At 38.9% G+C, this 21,036-nt stretch overlaps 1 protein-coding gene across 7 annotated transcripts in view; it reads right to left on the reverse strand.

Moving 5' to 3' along the window:
• The window catches only part of ENAH (ENAH actin regulator), an 87,056-nt gene that overhangs the window by 37,056 nt on the left and 28,964 nt on the right, over nucleotides 1-21,036 (reverse strand). For all 7 annotated transcript variants that reach the window (XM_082756570.1, XM_082756569.1, XM_082756568.1 and 4 more), the window contains exons 2-3: nucleotides 5,045-5,210; nucleotides 3,543-3,720 (exon numbers count right to left, since the gene is read on the reverse strand). In XM_082756570.1, coding sequence (XP_082612696.1) covers nucleotides 3,543-3,720; nucleotides 5,045-5,210 — 344 coding nt within the window. The remainder of the gene's footprint in view (nucleotides 1-3,542; nucleotides 3,721-5,044; nucleotides 5,211-21,036) is intronic.

Raw genomic sequence — 21,036 nt, forward strand, 5'->3', positions numbered from 1 at the left:
GACACATTTGTCATTTGATTAAGGTGCAGTAAATTTGCAGTAATTGCCTCAGACAATTATTTAATGAAATGAAGTCTTTCAAAATTCTCCCGAGTATCAACTGAAGAAAGTTTGGTTCATTTTTTGTTTTGTTATGTTTCCCACAGCAATCTCCTCAAGAAACTGGCTGCTCATGGCTTGGACTGGTGTAAGCTTCATTGGGTTAGAAACTGGCTGGATAGCCGGGCCCAAAGAGTCGTGGTGAATGGAGCCAAGTCCAGTTGGAGGCCAGTCACTAGTGGAGTCCCCCAGGGCTCGGTGCTGGGGCCGGTCCTCTTTAATATCTTCATCAATGATCTGGACGAGGGCATCGAGTGCACCCTCAGTAAGTTTGCAGATGACACCAAGCTATGCGTGTGTGTCGATCTGCTCAAGGGTAGGAAGGCTCTGCAGGAGGATCTGGATAGGCTGCACCGATGGGCTGAGGTCAACTGCATGAAGTTCAACAATGCCAAGTGCCGGGTCCTGCACCTGGGGCGCAATAACCCCAAGCAGAGCTACAGGCTGGGAGAGGAATGGTTGGAGAGCAGCCAGGCAGAGAAGGACCTGGGAGTGATGGTGGATAGTCGACTGAATATGAGCCAGCAGTGTGCTCAGGTGGATAAGAAGGCCAACAGCATCCTGGCTTGTATAAGAAGCAGTGTGACCAGCAGGGCTAGGGAAGTGATCGTCCCCCTGTACTCAGCTCTGGTGAGGCCGCACCTCGAGTACTGTGTTCAGTTTTGGGCCCCTCGCTACAAGAAGGACATCGAGGTGCTTGAGTGAGTCCAGAGAAGGGCGACGAAGCTGGTGAGGGGCCTGGAGAACAAGTCCTACGAGGAGCGGCCGAGGGAGCTGGGCTTGTTCAGCCTGGAAAAGAGAAGGCTCAGGGGCAACCTTATCGCTCTCTACAGGTACCTTAAAGGAGGCTGTGGCGAGGTGGGGGTTGGTCTATTTTTCCACGTGCCAGGTGACAGGATGAGGAGAAATGGCCTAAAGTTGCACCAGGGGAGGCTTAGGTTGGATCTTAGGAAGAACTTCTTTACCGAAAGGGTTGTTAGACATTGGAACGGGCTGCCCAGGGAAGTGGTGGAGTCACCATCCCTGGAGGTCTTTTAAAAGATGTTTAGATGTAGAGCTGAGTGATCTGGTTTAGTGGAGCACTGGTCAGTGTTAGGTCAGAGGTTGGACTCGGTGATCTTGGAGGTCTCTTCCAACCTAGATGATTCTGTGATTTTGAGTACATTTCCTAAAAGGTATGTGGTATGGGTTTGTAGCTGTAGTAGCCTACCTTAATATTCCAGGCTAATACACACTCCTGCATATTGTCTTTCTTTTCTGGTGTGCAGGTAGCCTACGGTCTGCTCAACTAGCCAGAGGAATAGGGTCTGGTTGCATAGCTGCTACTTAATACAACCATTCAAAGCAGAACTGAGTGGAAACCCACTGACTTTTGTATTTATTTAAATAACTGGAGTTCAAACTTAAAAGAAAATACAATGATCACATGTTCAGGTACTGTAGATCAGGGAGAGAAAAGACTAGACATGCAGCATATTTCAAGCAATTCCACTGACAAGGCAGCCATCACTTTATAGTCCTTTGAGACATATGTACCATGTTGTTTTTTAATAAGAAAATTGCCAGTTGCAGTTATGGCTTTATTCTACTCTAACTTCAAACACTTTCATTCTGCATTCTAAACTCATTAGAATGACAAAAGGGCTGTCACTGTACTCTGTGCTACATGCACCACTTCTTTGCTTTTGCAGATCCACTAGAGGGAGGGAAACCCTCAATAAAATTTCAAAGAATGCCAGTAAAGACCATTGACATTTTTCAAATATATTCAGGAGAGGGAGACTATATAATTTCAAAAGAGAGAGTGCGGTAACATCCAACTGCAGATATAAGAAATGCATTAACTTAGAGCAAGGAGTTCAATTAGTTTCTTTCTGAACTGCAAGCCATTCAGTATCATATTTTCCTTATATTAGTGGTCACGTTCAGACAGATAGGATCATAGACACGTTTGGATTGGTAGGGACCTTAGAAGATCCACTAATTCCAACCCTCCACACCATGGGCATGAACACCTTCCACTAGAGCAGGTTGCTCAATCATCTCTTTTTACTTCTTACATTGATAAGAGTTAAAATATTTAGCACGCAGACCATACACTAACAAACCCCTCAACTGATGATAAATTATAAAGACTTCTCTTTCAACATTGTTAGAAAATGATAATGGGTTTACAAAAAGCTTATATATGCGTGCTTCTGAATGTTTTTACAAGCACCAGTGCATAGCCAATCATCTTCAGACATCTGAATAAGCGTTTTCAGGAAATGTTATGTTAAGCTTTGCTTTTTATTTCATCTTGATGGAAGCTAGAGCACCGATACGCCTGTGAAACAGGTCAGTAATAGACAGTATGAACCAGTCACATTCTTTCTTGGCTCACAAAAGTTATATAACAACAGTTATTTCCTCCAATACTGACAGCATCAACCACCAGTTTCTGATGCAGTTAACACATTTCCACCTACACCTACTACTACCAAGTCAAAAATCACAGGAAGGAGAAAAAGATTCTCTTCACAATTTGGACAACTTAAAAGGTTACAACCAATCATGTTAGTTTGCAAGATAATGAACAGTTGGAGTGCATTAAATATTTACAATCAAATAGCCCTTAGGGAAAGAAGAACTGGAGGATTTAGAGGAGCAAACATCCAACTAGTAGGCAGGAGAATGTGATACACAACTGCATTATTTTATCTATTTTATTTTTATCTGCCTTACACTTCTAAGTATCCTTTATTTTTTGGCCTCATTTACTGCATAACAGCACTGCTTGGTCTAGCTAGCTTAGTTTCTAAAGGCAAGTGTTGAAAAAGCTATAAGAATGAAAAGGAACTTAATAAAGTCACCTTTTTTTTTTTTGCTGTAGTTGAGACAGCCCTGCTAAGGTTATCCACAACTTTTCTTCTACACAAGAGAAAGAAACCTGGCACAGAAATACTCTCTCTTGTTACACGGACAACCTTTAAAGATTAATGAGGACAAAAGAACTCTTTGGTTACATGAACACAAAAGTCTAGAAGTCTCATAAAATGAGAACTCCCTCTGTGTGTCCCAGTGTTATACTGATCCTTCTCCTGTAACATCTAACTAGAATATATTATAGACACCACCTGAAGACTGAAAAGTACTGTGATTAAGAGTTATAAATTTCTTGGTCAGGTGCTTATTTAACAAAATAAGTCAGCAAGTTTCTACATGTAATAAATACCATGAAAATCAATTCAGTTTTTAAGAATTCCATTTATGTGGGTGGCAATCAGGTTGAGAATCACTGTTAAGCAGCAACAATTATGCAGACAAAACAGCCAAATCATTAAAATGGCTGGAGGCTGAATCATGATTAGACTTACTAAGACTTACTGTCTTTTATGCATAAACATTTCATTTTTTTCATCTCTATTTGCTCAATCTTCCAAAAGTGGAGTTAAGAGACTTACCAGCTTCCTGTGAATTCAATACTTCTAAGGCATGCATCATGGCACTTGCAAAGACATTGGCATCTTCTTTGCTGCCAAAATTCAGACCGTAGACTTGCCTTGCATCACGCCATTGGTGAAAGGTCTGTGTAGCCTGATTGTACTTCAGTCCTTTCGGAATGGCACAATTTATTACCACCTATAATAATGAAAAATTAAAGCAGTTTAAAGTGCTGTTTCATCCCAAGTTCCAGCTTCATTTAGTTTTTATTCCTTAACCATGTGGGCTAATTTCAGTCCTGTAATCTACAAGATGGACAATGTTCGGTAAGGTATTTCTGCTTAAACTACTGAAGTTGATAATTCACATTTCAAATGATGTAGTATTTCCTAACAGCAATGTAGAACGTCAACAGTTTCTTTAAATGCATTTGGATTTTAGAAACCACCTTGGTTTTCCATCAACTTCAGAGTACTTGTGAGAATTTTTCTAACCAAGTTATCACCTTCCTACTCTGGCTGCTGAACCCCTTCACTTGCAGTGCTTTCAGTAACAGTTTACATGGATTTTTTCTATGCATCATAAGGTATCATCTTGCAAGATTGTTATGGCTCACATAAAAGCTGGTGAATTCTAGCCAGCAGCACAACCATTTGCTCCAAGCCAACCACTAAGAACATCGCATTGCACTTGGATAATCATATCCTCTCAGCTTTATCTACTGGTAAATGGCAAAATATATATATTTGTCCTCAGATAAATGCACAGATGCTACTTATTCCTTGGAATATGTGCTTAGTGACAGATCACATGTGAGATTATCATTCTATGTCTCAGGTTTTCTTGATAAAAGATCAAGAAAAGAAGGTGAGAGAAATTTTACTCAAACAAAAAGATAATAGATATAACTCCACCCCAACTATCACAAGGCTGTTCATATTTCACAACACAGTACTAGTCTGCAATTTAATCAAGATCTATTAAATTCTTCATCAAGGGAATTAAGATGTAATCATTACTACTCTGTTCTCTACTTCTCAAAGTGGTAGTTGATCAGCATTACCAAATATCTAAAGGGTTTTTTAATTAACTGATCAGGGGAAATGAAAAACCAGGTATCCAACTTTCTGTAATACAGAAACAGCTAGAAAAAAAAAAAAAAAAAGAACTGTTGGTACCAAAGTAGACTGCAGCTAACTGCATAAAAGAGGGAAGAACATCAGTTCTTAGATTAATATTTTGGCTAAAGGAGAACCAGATGCCGTGCATACTAGTCTTCCTCCCTACCCTCTGTGTCTGCATGTAGGAAGGAATGGCAAAGGGCGTTCAAGGAATGTTGCTTTGAAGGTATGAGGCACTTCACTGAGGAAGGAAAAAATAGCAATACAGTTTTCATTACTTGAGTTAAAAATAAAAGTTTACTATTTACAATTCCCATTACTGAAAACCTATTTCTTAGTGTCAAGAAGAATTACAAAAATAGCTTACGATTTCTATTCAAAGTTTTCAGAGATTCACTTACCTGATGATCCTGAATCTTCCTGCCCACTACTCTGAATGTGTTGTTGCCTGTGTGATGATATATATGAACTCTGCTGAATCCAGTTGATCCTCCAGCTGGTACCCATTTCTTATTGGCATCATCATAGACCATTACAGCAGCTCGTGCTTGGCAGATACTCTGTTCACTGTTAAAAATACAAGTAATTTAAATTAGAACATAAAAGTTACCTAAGACAAATTATCTTTTTGGTTAAATCCTTTTTACTTGAAAAAGGAAAGTAATGCTTCTCGCACAGTCCTCTTTCATAAATTCAAATGCTAGCACTTTGACATTCTGCTTACAGGCATTCATTCTGAAAACCTGTGGCCACGACAAAGAAAGCATAACGACTAATGAAAGATCAAGAAGCGATTTACTTTTTTGCACCTTTTCGTAGCAGTTTTCTCCATACATGTTTTCCTTTCTCCTCACCACCAACCATGAATTTTAAATAAATGCTGAAACCATATACAAAGTTGTCCACAGAGACTGAAGAACAAAGAAGGTGTAGTTGTACTAGCTCCATACAATTAGTTTTCCAGGGGCGATTACTTCTACAAGAGGAGGCTTGGAAGGCCCTAGTTCCTGTTAACGCGTAAGGACTCAAAAATGTATGCATGTATTTCAAAAAATATACACACACACACTAGGATGAAGTTCAGCACACTAAAGTTCATCTGCTCACAAATGAAGTAATTTTTGGTTTTGACATTTTGCAGCAGTCAACATCTAGATGTTTTATTTCCTCCCTCAGGAATAGTTCTCTTGAAGACCTAAAGCTGCAATTTTATCATCAGGAGAGTTTATTGCTGCCATAAAGAGGGTTAGCTGTGGACAGTCATCTGGAAGATGAGGTGCAGTCTAAAGTTGGAAGGGAGCATATCATGAGCATCATCATAATAAAAACACAAGAAAGCTGAATATACCATAAGCACACAATTAGGAGGGGAGAGGGTGGAACTACACAAATTGTCTTTACAGCAAATGTCCAGCGCAGAGAAGAAATAAAAATAGAAGAGAATGGTTTCTTATCAGTAAGTCAAGTTCTCTGAACATTGCATTCCTGCAGACCCAGTATTATCCACAACACACGAGTTGTCTGGCTTGCAAGGAATGTGGCCTGCCATTCGGAGAATGGAAATGGCTGAAGAGACATGCATTTTTCATAACTTACAGAGGGACAGTAATGAAATGTGTGTTCATAAAACATGAAGGTAGGGAAATACAAATTTCCCTCACCTATCTTTTAAAGAAAAAATGCTGCGTTTCCCAGTATCTCATTTTCCATTTCCTGGAACAAGAAAATACTGCAGTGCGTCCAGCTGTTTTGTAAGCTTTCAATAATAATGTTTTTGACAAAGCACCAGTCAAACTAACACTGACATTACATCAGTTTCTACCACATTTGCCATGGCAGTCAACAATGACAACTAGAAAAATGCTTAAATGGTTTTCAAGTCTAGGGGAGAAAAGCGAAGAGAGATTGTGCTTCTTATGGTAGCAAAAGATTCAAGAAGAAATGAGGAAATCTGCTCACAGTTATAGAAATGTGCAGTTCAAGAACATTGGACAATTGGACATATTGTCAAGGACAGTTCAAGAACATACTGGATTTCTCTATTTAGAGGATTCTGGCACATCACTATCTTACCAATGTTCAAATCCAGAAAGACTCTGCATTGTTCACAAAGCACAAAACAAATAATTGTGGTTTGCTAAAACACATAGCAGCAATATTACAGAAAACTTGAGACAATTTCTGAACCCAAAACATAGCTTCGCTACATTTGAATCTCGATGCAACGCAGGCATGATAAACCCCAGGTGACATGACAGGACCTAGGTACCGATTTGTAAGCGGAGCCATTATGTTTACAGTGCTCATCAAAACAAAAACAAACGCACCTCAGATTCACAGTCACGCGGCAGACAAAACTTCATTTAGATTCTATTAAAAAATGGAGACACCGAGTATAAGCCAATATGTTTCAATAATAATCAAGGTAGAACCAAAGAATGATTAAGTAATGGTAAATGAGCAGACTTAATTAGTAGCACAGACCATCAAATTTAGCCTTCGTTTTCTCTGCTGTCACAGTCCTTCCACAAGTCCAAGTTTTCACAAAAGCTCTATTTTTACGTAATTTTATTTAATACTACTCGTTTTTACAGCTATTTGGTATGCAAGTAGCACAATCCATGAGCACGAATAAGATGACCTTAAGTACCATTTCTAGCTTTTCTTTAACAACTGTTCAAACTATTCTTAGTTCCGCTTCCCAGGCTATGCCTTATAACTGGAAATATCACACAAAAGTCTCGATCACAAATATTTCATGCTCCATTTGAAAGAATTTTGTTAATAGTAGTGGGTTATTCTTACCCATATAAAGATGCAAGATGATTCACATCCTTTAAAAAATGGCAAATATGAACGATTTCCAGTTGACCTATTCTATTATTACAAAATAAGCACCCTGCCATCATTTCACACAAATCCTAAAGCTAATCCTTTAATGTTCCTGATCTATAATTTTCATATCCAGGTATCAAACTGCAGATAAACTCCCCTCCAGCTAGCAGTTCCCCCACCCATCACTCTGTTTACCAGCCTGAAGTAATTAAGACAGAAAAATGAAACTACCACCATCAGAAACAAATTAAACCACCACGGTGTGCTAGCTTTTTTCCCAAGGTTCAATAACTGTACATTACTAGATGCAGGGGAGATTAACTCAATTTCTTTCCCTTAGCAAAAGTTCTACACTCTAAAATGATTACTTTTTACTTTTCAAGTAGAGCATGAATACGTGAGCTTTAGCAAATAAGAATCCTTAGGTCTTCTCTTCAGCGCTTATGTGACAATTCAGCATTTGAGCACGGCACATTACATCGCAGCAACTAGACATCATAAACTAAGCATTTAAGTCCCCCAAAATAACTCACATTTTAAAAATACGATCCATACTGCACTAAACTGAAGGGACTACACCAAATCAATACCTATACAAGTAGCTCATTACTACATCCCTGACAAGTCTAAAAAAAAAAACAAGGTTTAGTTTGCTGTCCCTGATCTACCCTCTCCTAGGAAAATGCCAAATTTAACATAAGGGCTGTTACTAAAACTTGACCCTACACCCTTTGTGTTCCTCTACTATACATAAACTTCAGTTCAAAGGTGCAGGAGCCAAAATTAATCACAAGACTGCCTGCTATATTTCTTGCACTCCGAGCTTATTACGCTTCTCTGTTGTATTTCCAACACATGACAGGTCTTCACTCACCTCAGGATTTATACATGAATTCCACAATACTTTTTTTTAAATGCCCATGTGCCTTCACTGCATCAAAACCATTTTGGTGTGATTACAAGACTTATTTTTATGGACAGATTAGGGAAACAAACAAATTCTCTATGGTCACATTCCAGAACAAAAGGAAAAGGTCTTCATCTCTTCGCCGTGTCATTAGGCCTTTAAAGACATCCTTTGTTTGCTTGCCTCTACAATTTTTTTTCATTTTCTTATGTGTTGTACTGCTGTAACAGTTATACTTGGCCTAGCCTATACCTCCCCAACAGAAATGTTCACTGGGGTACGCAGGAGAATAAGGGAAGGCAATTCTCTCCAGCTCTACTTGCTGCTGCCAAGACACACAGCTGCTCAAGAGCTGACTGCCAACTTACTGGGGAAGCGGGCTGGGGAACCAAAGTGACTATCTAAATCTTAACTAAGTAAAATCAAACGATTATCTCTTCCCAAGTAAATTTACTAAACTAAGCGTATGAAATTATATCTAGACAAGGGAGGATTCACGCCAAACAGTGCTTACCAAACCTCAGCAAGGCGAAGCATAAATCTCTTCCTAAAATCTACAGCTTGACAAATAGCTAGATAAATATATGTTAGGAACAGTTCTTCCATAGACAAAACTGTAAGACTGATGGTTAAACCCAACCATTATTCTGGATAAGTCCACCTACAGCAATACTACATAAAGCTAAAGACAGGGTGTTTGGCTTTTGTTGGGTGTGGGGGCAAGTAAGGGGAGGTCTGGCACTCAAGAAGCTCACAGAAAAAAAACACACAACATAGTAGTAAGGAATCGTAAGTATAAAATTATTCTTATGGGAGAATATACTTTCCACCTCCAGTGATGAGATCATATGGAAAGCTCAGAAAACACAGCAAACTGAACCCTAACTGACACGATTCTTTCGCCCAGATGGAACGCAGTCCTTCTTTCACATCCCAAATCCTTAAACTCACTGCACAGTGACACCAAGCAAGTCTGCTGACCTAAGCCTTCCCCGCCTGCCCCAAAAGGCAACACTTGTTTTTCCTCCCCCTCTACTGAGGTAGAGAAAATGATAAAGTGATGTCAATGCTCAAACGCATATGGAAAACTGCAGAATTGCAGCCACGGGAAAGGTGATTCAAATAAACGTATGAACCAAAGCAAGGGAAAGCTGAGATTGCTCAGGTTTTCAGTCTTTAGTGTCTTAGTGATGTAACAACTAGGGTTGAGTTTTGTTTATTTTTTGAAAATCATATCCCACTACTTACTACTTCTGGTGATTCAGTGTTTATTTTTTTTTGGCTCATATGTTCTCAATTCATAGAAACACAACCTTCTTATACTGTGCAGTCTTCGTAGGGCAGAAAGGAATGGAAAGATGCTGACTCATCAAGTGCCTACTTAGGATTTTCAAACTGTGGCACAAAAGGTAGAAAAACTCCACACACTTCTAATACTGCTATCTGTAAATACACATTTTTATAAAGTAACAGAACACTGGTCCAAATATCAAGTTTTATGTCTTGGTGGTGTTTTGTAAGATGATTTTCTCTACTTGTTCCTGAACCCCTACTGGCATAATACAATGAAAACGTATGTTTTCCACTTCACTATTAAAAAAAAAACGTACTTGGCACTGCACCCTCCTTTCTATCAACCAAATTGGTATGTGTTCTAAATGGCTCATTCAGCTTAACTCAATAGTTATTTGCGAGCACCTTAAAAGTTGTTTTTTTTTTTTTTAAAAAAAGTTTGCAACGCCCTCAAATAAGATACCTTTCAACTGGTAAGTTAGAGGGGTTCTTATTTTTCCCTTTTTTTTTTTTTTTGTATGGCACTGCAAAAACCTGGCTGAATATGTTGTTGCACGAAGCACTGTGTGCTTGGCACCGCAAAAGGAACCAAGTCCTGTTGTTGCTTGCATCCAGCTTCAAATGATGTGGCTTGTCCACTCCAGGACCTCAGACAGTACAGTATTGAACTTGCTACTCGAGGCTTTAGAGCGAGAGCAATCTGAGACCAGCGTATGTACCTAATGACCGATTTCCATGCAGATTCTTCTCTTGACACTACAAAACCCTGAGAGCCTGAGTGGTTGTTGATTTCTCATAGCAGGTCAAACTCCTGCAAGAGTTATCATTCAACTGGGAGGTAAAAGCAGAGGGAGTAGCTCCACATTGCTTCATTAACAACTCCCATGAATTAGTACTTGCCTTTGACTAGAAAAACTTTTGATTGATAACAGATTCATTCCTCTCCCCCATTTTTTATTCTGTGATAGGGATAATCATTCATCTCTCCCACTTCTTCTCATGAATTACTCAGAACACAAATTAGCTGCAACACGAGAAACTACAGGGAAATCCGCATGGGAAAGTCCCAACTAGAATTAAAAAACACTACTGCCGAGAAGCAAGGGAAGCGGAATCTAACCATTGGGATTAAAAGCCTGCAAAGAAGTGAAGCCTTGCTTTTGGCACGGTATCCTGCAACACCACGTTCCAGAATTTTAGTTGGTATACAGCTGGTTGAAACTAAACGTCCTTTGCTCAATAAACACCTTCCACAAAGAAAACTGCCTTTCAACTCACGCGTAAAATCACTTCACGTTAATTTAAGAGCAGGCTGTTCTTACAGCAAGTAATTTACGAATAAATTTCTCTTCCAATAAATCTGTTCTTCCAGTTTCACAATTTTAGCAGCAAACCATTCCCTGGCAGCAGGTGACCATCAAAAATACTGAGGAAATCACGCCAGGACGCTCAGGTAGAAAAAAAGTATTATTTTGAACAGCTTAATCTCAAATGAAAGTCAGTATTTTTCATCATGACATTACCAATTTAAAACCCATGTTTTTTTTTTTGTTGTTTTTTTTTTTTTTTTTTTTTTTAATATTGTTGTACGCTACCACATTTAACACAAAAGTACGCTATGCAGGGGACATGCAGTCGTTTCGAGTTGGCAATTTTGTTCTACCTGTAGGTTTTTTCATGCTAGTTAACATAAAATTCAGCATTTTTTTCACTAAAAACTGTTATCAAAGTTTGAAAACCCATGCCTGAGTCAGATGCTCAAAATTCATAATAAATTAGAAATATGAATCTTCTGAAAATTTCTGTACAAATTATTTTTTAATGAGCAATATTGAGAGAAAAAACACATTAAAACAGTCTGAAATAGGCAGCTGAGAAACTGGAATAAAGAACGTGTTTCAGACACAAGCAGTGCAAGAAGTGGAAAAAAAAAAGCCACAGAAGTGACATGGATGAGTTTCAATAGGAAGAAGAACACAGTGAAGTTTTGATTTATGTATTAACTAGGTTTTTATGTGGTTAATCTTAAAGAGAGAGGTGGATTCCAGGAAAAAAATTGTTGTATGTGTTAATTCTTAACCCATTCAAACTCAAAGGGAATAAAGGATACTTAACAGACAATATGATGACAGTCAAAGCAAGAAACAGCCACGTTACGAAGATGAACCTTAATAAAAGCAAAGCAATGACAGGAATTAATAATAGCAGAATCACAAACATGGATTTGGGGTATTTTGGGTAGCATGGAACTAGCTATATATGATTAACCATTTTTAACAGTATATAATATTATATTAATGTATATAAACACATAAGTAATTATAATCTCCATCCCAAGCTTAACTACATAAACCATCTGTGGAGTCAACGTTCCAATTTTCATCTCAAACTGAAGGTGACATTAAGACGTCTAGCAAATACACATCACAAAAATTAATACCATATCCAATACAGGTTGAGCAAAGTTTAGAAGTAACTAAAGTTTCAGATCCAAAGCACAGGAGCAGAGGGAGAATAGCATCAGAAAGCTAAGTTTTAGTAAAAGAAATACCATCATCTTTGAAGCAGAAGTTTGCAGCCAGAAAGCACATTAAAAGGATAATTCCAAACTGTTGGAAGTCAAGGAGATGAGGAAGAAGGCTGGCATGGCTAAGCAGGAATCTGGAGTTTAGGTGGAAAAAGAAAGAATACGGACACTGGAAGCAAGGTCAGGCAACATGGGAAGACTACAGAGATGCTCTTCGCAATTGCAGGGAACACATGGTCTGGCTATTTAATTACAATGGATTTGTAAGTGAGGAGAGGGTGGAAGAATGATCTTTCTAGACATTCTTATTACCCTGTTGAAATATAACCTTATGTTTAGTCTCCTTAGAAATATGACAGAGGATAATTCAGGTTACACTTCTTCCATGCACTCATCCATATTATTTTTTTCTTTTGTCCTCCTACACAGGGTGTTCTCTTCAATATGGCATTCTTGGTAATTAATTTATCCAGATATTTTTCCTGAAACTACTGCACTCAAATCAATTTTTCCATTCATTCTTCAAACATATTTCCGAAAGGCATTTATGACTTTACTTACAGTAGAAGGTTATGCAGAATCTATGCAGTAATTTAAATAGATTAAGTTTCCTCAATGTGTTTTCAATACGGTGGCATTGCAACCCAAAGATTAGTGTCACAGGCTGGCTAATATTGCTTGGAGAGCAGTTTTTTTGAGGAAGAATCATAGCTTGGTAGGTTCAAATCCATTAGCTTAAGACCAGTGACAAAAGCTAACCAGATACTTCCTTCCTATAAATAATCTATATTTGATCATTCATTGTTTTCTTTGCTATAATTCTATGAATCTGAGCCTAGTCATATTATGTAAGGTCTTCAGTGGGCATGAAAAAACACCACCATCTTTAGCAGCTAGATAGACGGTTGTTGACAATTTTATGACATTTAACATACATTTCCTAATTTTCTATATGTGTTTTAACAAAAAATGACCACACATTGTTTCTTAAGCTTTCACCACATGGTACAAATCACAGCTTTCAAAGCCCAGACTCCCAGGGCAATCCGAGTCCTTGAACACTGCAATAGAATCCGTCATTGCCTTCCCATTGCTGTAGATCACATAACTCATTTTACTTCCAGATAAAGAACGCTCATCTTCTCTCAAAATAGTGTGATAGTAGCATTTTTACATAACCTAGTTAATATTATTGATGCCTCTTATGTACAGAACTGTGTAAAGTGAACGTGGCTGATCTTTGAGACATTACAGCCCCGGTGCTAATATACAAACACACAATTCACAGCTCATTACAAGCAAGATTGTTGTATGAAATGCCTTTCTAAAACTTACTGTCACCTAAAAAATACAAAATAAAGCCTATTTAGTTAAAAACAAGTGCTCTTTGCACCCAGTGCTCACTGCATTGACATCAATACAAACCAATCAAAGAAAATGTGGATCCACGACAGAAACAAGACAGGCTAGCTGGCTGCAAAGGACACAGAAGAGACTACATGTATTTGCCTCAGTCTCTACCAACAGGTTTCCTTCACAGACTTCCCAGGTGCACCTGCTTCATTGCAGTCTGGAGGAACTGAGTACTTACTGCCTGTGGTAGAGGAAATTTAAGTCAGGGGCTCCTTTTCAATAGAGGATATGTGGCAAGATGATTTGCTCTGCCAAAGGGAGTGATGTCTTTTAATTTGACTTTAGCAAGGCTTTGGGCACAGCGTTCCACAGACCTGTAGTCCTGTTCGGGCTACAAAGTGGGGGGGAGGCTTACAGTGAGGAGTTCAACTGGTAAGCTACTGCCAATGAACGTCTCAGGGTCAGTAACTAATACTGTTTAATGTCTTCGTTAATGACCAGGAAAGCAGGATGGAATGCAATCTCAGCAAGCCCGTGGATGGCTGGTCCCAAACCAAAGAGATCGATATGCTGACCAGTAGAGCTGTGATTCAGAGGAGTTTCAGCAGGCTGAAGAAACCAGTTGACAGAAGCCTCAACAAATTCAAAGAAAGAGAGAAAAAACTGCACCTGTGACTACGTAATGACCAGCCGGTAGGAAATGATTATCTCCCTCCATTCAGCACTTGTGATACTGTATCTGGAACAGTGTCCAGGTTGGAGCTCCCTGGTACATGGAAGACTGACAAATTGGAGTATGCCAAACAGAAGAACATTAAGGGGCTAGAGAAAAGTATGTATGAGAAGCTGAGACAGCTGTGTTTGTTTAGTCTTAAGCTAAAAGGCAGGCACTTCATTGCCAATCTCAACCACTCAACAGGTCATTATAGAGAACAGTTAGACTCTTCTCAGAAGTGCACAAGAGAAGGATGAGACTTATGGTCAAAGGTTGCAAAAGAAGAGCTTTCAACCACGAAACAAGCAGTTGCACCAGTAGAGCTATGAAAAACTAGAACAGGCTGCCAGAGAAGCTAGCTGGGGAATCTCCATCCTCAAAGACTTCAAAATTCAGCGGGACAAGGCCCTGAGCAACCCAACCTAACTTTGAAAACGGCCTGGTGTGAGCAGGGGACTGCTGCAGGTGAACTCCCAGAACTCCCATGTTGACTAAATCACACCACAGCTCTAGAAAAGAAAAGAAAACAAACAAACAAACAAAAAACACTCTTTGAGGAGGTCCCACTGATTTGCAGATGTGTCATCAGAAGTTCCTTATTTATAACAATTACTGTTTTGGCGCCTCATTTTACTGGAAGCTCTTCCCACAGATTAACATCACGCATTTCACACTTGCGGTTTCAACCAGCCTCTCCTTGTGCAGGACACAAAGACATTCATTTATAGAGCTCCAGCAGTTCTAATGCTTAATGTCTGAAACAGAGAGGTTTAAATAAACCATGATTTATTTATAACACTGACCTGTACTACAAAACAAATGTGTAAGTATTTAAAATAGTCTAAAATAGCTTCATAAAATGCTGTTATGATTAGCAAAGTGGCTCATTGAGTCTCTACATGAAAGGGAAACAAAACACTAGTGTTCTCACTCGGTCCTTCCATAGTTGGATGCAACAGAAAAAAACATTGAACTGAAGGATTTGGTAAGATCCAGATGAGGGAAATCTCTCAGTACTTTTCCTTTTTACATCAAAGGAACCAAGTTTTCAGTCTTCAACAATTTACAGATCTCCCTGAACTTTCCATAATTCTTTCTACTATTAAATACACACCCCATGAACTGTTCGAGGTATAACGAAGTGAGACAGAAAAATTTGGGCACGTTATTTGAACTGAAACACTGCTATTCAAGAGTGAAGTGGAAGGATTACTCCAAACCTCTTATAGGCAATATTCACACAATCCCAGCGTGCTTCCTCTCCTCCTCCCCAATGCTTCTGTTTTGTAAAGGAGCACACAGCAACACACAGAAGGGAATCCAACTGGTACTCTCAATAGAGTAAGGCAGGAAAAGTGAAGTGTGTTTTTTAAGAAGCAAATGAATAATGTTTCTGGATGTCCAGAGAACGGAGGAAGGCAGAGGAAAAGATTTTAGGAATTTAAGATGTTTAGTCAAGTACTAAAAGAAATCAGTAAGGACTGCAGTTATACACCAAGATGATTAACAAAGGAAGCTGCTAGAACCACAAGTGAAAGGAAATTCTTTCTCAAAAAAGAAATTGGACAAATACCTGACACTGCTGATCACAATACTCTTCAACTGTTTGTTCCAAGGAATAACTGGTTAGATCAGTCCAACTTTTCCGCATGCCAAAGCTCTTCACAACCACTTTCTCTTCCTTTTGCCCTCACACAAAGCTTTCCCTTTTCGCTTCTACTGCGCTACCTGCTGCAACTGCTCCATTCTTTCACCTCCTCTCTCCTTCTTCCCTTCCTCCTCTCAATTATGCTTTCTTGCCCCAGCAATACCTCTCACTCCACAGTCGTTGGTTAAGGTGACCAACTCCTCCAACTCCCTGTTTTCTGACAGGTGCTGTTCTCACACCTCTGGGTGAAGCCATCTCTCTGCAGCCCCAGCCCATGGCTAACTCCACTTCCTCACCAGTGCCGCTGCTTCCAGAAATTGCCCATCTCTCATCACACGCCATCCCTGCTACCAACAAGCAGCGGATGCACTGCACTCTCTGCTGCTATTTATTCCAAGCTGGCCCCAAATCAAATCACGCAGTTGCAGCAGACCTTGAAGAGAGGTCACAAGGAAACCCGCACATCATTTACACAGAAAATACGCTCACCAGAGAGATGCTTCTCCCCAGTTTGGAAACAATGGATAAGAAAAACCCCATTTCAAAACAGAGCATTTTTTCCTGTATATTTCAAACACCCACCTGATTCATGGCCTGCTAGAACAAAAGTGTAAGCACTGAGAAGTTGTCTGCATTTTCACACAGCAGCTCATAGGGCACTGGATTTATTTACAAGAAATCCAGGGAAGAATTAAAAACTGAAGAGATGTATATACAACTGCAAAACCAGGGAAGTATCCATCATGTTAATAATGCTAATGTTCTCTGAAAGTATGCCCTATCTAGCACAATGGGTTTTTCTGTTTTTCACAGCAGTAACAAAGCATCAAAGATAAAGTAACACATCCATTTTCTGGAGTCAATTGTGAAATACCTTCCATTCCCTGAAATAACTGAAATCCTAAAAGCTTCGTCTCTTGCTCTGTCTACTCTGTCTACTCCACTTCATCATACTCTTCTTCAGAAAGTGACAAGTGTATGCTGAAGGATGTGTAAGAGGTGACGATTTTCCCTATCTGAAAGACTTAATACGAGGAACTTTCCTAACCTGGCATTTCATCACAGCAGCACAGCAAACTGTTGTAACATCCATACCAGTCCCTTCTTCCCCTGCCACACACACACACTTTTGGAATCTTTTTCAAGTTTAATCCAGCATTATGTTAAATCCTATTTCTTCCCCACACCATTTAGTCTCTAAACATCACTTTTTAAACAAGCGATTTTTTTTTCACTCCTATAGCCTAGTTATTAGTAATATCCTTCTTGAAGCAGTTAGTTAAGCAAAAGTTAGCAATTCCAGAAGCCCTTCAAGTGAGGTTTCAAGTCAGTCAAGGTTTAAGATCCTAACTTGAAGAAAGCCCTGCCCCAACTACGCTCCCTCCCGATTCCTCACATCTTCCAGCAAGTTTTCCTAATATACTTCAATCAAGGTACTAAAGTTTGCCTTTCTGAAACCCAGTCCCTTAGATCTAAGTACACTTTTGTTCACTCTTAAATGCAACTTAACCTAATCATTAACTTAATCATTCAGACCTGTGATCATTTTACCTCTGAATACCCTTCATACAGCGTTATTATTGCAAAACAGCAAAAATTTCAGTGTTTCCTCAGGTCTGAAAGTTTGCCTTCAACAATGAATCATTTTGAAGACAAGGTGGCAAGGGTGTTTTGGTCTAAAAACACAGCCACTGTTTTCTGGCAGTCGTGCTTGATTTAAAGAGAAAACCCTTTTTCAGGAGCTGCTGGAGGAATTCACTCTCTCCTGAAATACCGGTGCTATTGTAACTAACAGCACAGAGAGGTTACTTCTATTTTTATGAAGCTACAGGCAAAATGAAGTGTTCTGCTCTTCTCCAACTACTACAGAAGGTACAGCATAAGCAAAAATATGAAAATCAATGCCAGAATCCACTGTGAAAGTATTTTGAGTCTCCATGACCCACTTTCAGCTTTGAACACCAACAGACAATGGCAGTAACTAATTCAATCTAGTAAATAATTAACGTTAACATTTGTGCATTCGATACATGCAATGTTTTGTCCTAGAAATAGGGATGATTGAGACACACCACGAACCATGAAGTAGGAGCTTGACCTGCTCAATCACGTGCCTACCACAATGAAGGTGAAGCAGCAGAACTGCACGTCCATCAATGCAGAAGCGTGCTCTCAGCACTTGTTTAAAGGTTGCCTTTTGGTTTTAATCCATGCAGAGCAGCTAGTATAAACTGACACTTGAATTGTCATCTCTGTAAGACAGGCTATTTTTCAACACATCTTGTGTCTCTTAAATAGATGGTCTATTACCAAAACTCTATAAAAAGTGGTTACCCTACAGGGAAAAGAAGAACACTCTTACTCTGTAGCAGAAAACACATGTATCTGAGTTACTAAAACATGATGCACACTCACATTAGTTAAAATTGATCAACAATTTATAAAACTGGTCCCAAAGGTGTTGCTAATATCCACGGCTTTTCCAGAGAAAGCAGCTCATAGTGTAATTTTTTAAGACTGTAACGTTTCCCCCATTTTAGGAGGTTTGTGCGTTAGCTTCTTAAATGTTATCTTAGATCTATCTTCATACCAGAAAAATAGTTACCAAGTTAAGCAACAAGAAGCTGTTTGCATTGGTTTCTTGTTCCTGCTTCACAAGTATTCAGTTGTCTCCTCAGTTCTTTCTGCTTTACAAACATTCAGGTTGAGACAAAACCTGAATTAAGACTGGAAAGTTAACTCATTTTCGCAATAACATCAACCTCACGTTTTAATCTGTTAAACAGTAAGAACTACAGCAATACAAGGACATACTCATGTTCATTTGAAGACCTTCTGTTCCATTACTACCTCTATCCTCAGGTTTTAAAAGCAAACTGCATCGCATTTGCTGGTTATAATGGCAAAAGGACACTACTTCCTAAGAGTCCTTGCAATTCAAAACCTTCACACACCAATCTGTACACACAGTACGTCTGTACGAACAGGCATGAAAAATTATTCAACAAACCCAAATCTCTGCATGTAAATTTCCATGGGTATTTGGGCACAAGACTGGACTCGAGAACAAGCTAAACCTGGAAACAACATTACTCAAAAAAAAGACCAGGGATGTTTTTTTAATGTTCTATTATATGCATAATAAAATATATAACAAATTCCATTGTGTACACATTTTTATACACAATAGTACTATCAACACAGCTCAGGAAGTCCCTTAAAGTTCCGACAAAAGTATTTTTTTTTCCTTTTAGGGCACAGAAAAAAAGGTGTTTTTTTTTTTTTTTCCAGCTTCCTTTACTGGAGAAAAAAAAGGAAACTTTAATTTTCAAAACACTATAGTAAGACCTAAAACCAGACCCAATAAGAGTGTGTTTATTATGTTACTGTCAAAATTGGAAGGGCTGTTTAGACACTTCTCCCTCCCTAAGAACCACAGTTACAATTAGATGCCAGTTATTCTATCTTCTCATATTTAGGGAGTATAACTGACTATACCTAAGCTCACATTGAAAGCACAGTGTGTAAACCAAAAGTAGTGCACAGGTTAATACTACTTTGTAGGTTTTTTTTCCTACTAATCTTTTTTTTTTTTTTTTTAAACTTCTGTTTCTTCAGTGAAATATTATATAAGCAAACGCCTCTCATTAAATTTGAAGTACAAATTCAGTGCAAAGAACACCAATACAAGCAGCCCAAGCAGAAGAGCAGCTGTAGCCAATTAAGGCTTTTATTCCGAGGTTTTAGTATTAAAAATACAGCAGAAGCACAAACAGCTGGAGACCTATACTAATGACTGCTTTCCAACTGCAAAAGGAAAGAAATCATTCATCAACTCCAACTGGAAAATGAATATTTAAAAACATAATTACGTATTCATTGATTATGTGTGCTAATAAAGTATTTGCTTGAGTAACTGTAATGCAAAGGTGAGCTGAAGAATGATTGTGCTAGAAAATCAAGGCTCCTTATCAGTACACCCCTTGTTTAGGTTTGTATTAACTGGAAGTGCCAAAAAGCTTTATCTGTAGACGGATTTTCACTAATTCATCTAATACTGCAGTAACTATTGGAAAACGTTTTAAAGTATAAAAGCAGCACAATCCAGCTGGCATCCCACAGACCGTCATTATTATACAGGGTAGCTGCTACGGATCAAGAAATTTAATGCATCTTTCTTAATCCTAAACCAGTTTAGCCACTGTATTACCTTTCCTCTGCAGCTATATACTCAATTTAGAAACCATCTTTTCCAGGCCGTCCTGGATTATTTTTTAATCATCATTTTGTTGTTCTCTGCAATAGTCATTTAAGTGCTAAGATACCTTAAACCCCATGGCACAGGACAAAGTTCTGCTATTTATAGCCTTTACTACTGGGCTGTGTTTCTCCAGCATCACGACACCTTTCTAACTCATACTTTCAGAAGTTTAATCTTTAAACCACACAGGGTGCGTCCTTCATCTCACCTGCTGTAAAAGCTTTGGGAATCCTACTCTCCACCTGGGGTGTTCCCAAAGACAGGCTGTATTTACTGCTGGCATTGGCAAGTTCAGACTGCCAACAAAGGGCAGGGGGAGTCATTTTTTGTTGGCTTTTTTTAAACTCAGGCTACATACACTACTACACTGATGTGCACACAGAGCTGTTTCATTTGGTTATCTGCAGTTGTTACCCACCCTACAAAAGGCCTCTTTTAGGTAAGCAATGTGCAAGACAAGGGCCTTCACACAATCACACAACATTGCGCTTTCAGAATAGCTACACATTCACATCCTGCAACATGTCATCCACTGCTAGCTTAAAGCAAGCAAACAAAACCAGGCAGACACAGAAATAAGAGATTTTTCTTTTCCTATGTTTTATGCCATATGTGGGTATACACTAGAACCACAGCTCATTCCGCTGGTCCCTCACACATTATAATCTATTCTCCATTTATGCATAAACAATTGTCCAAATGCACTTCTCCAAAATCACAGGGTGAAGTTTAGCAGTAAGATCTGGTTAATGTAACATGAAACAAAGTCAACGGAACGGAGTTTACACACCTGTATGCATGAAATGAAACAGCAATACTCCATAAAACACTAACAAATTTGTTAAAGACTTCAG

This window comes from Aythya marila (assembly GCF_965140915.1).
Source record: "Aythya marila genome assembly, chromosome: 3".
NCBI lineage: Eukaryota > Metazoa > Chordata > Aves > Anseriformes > Anatidae > Aythya > Aythya marila.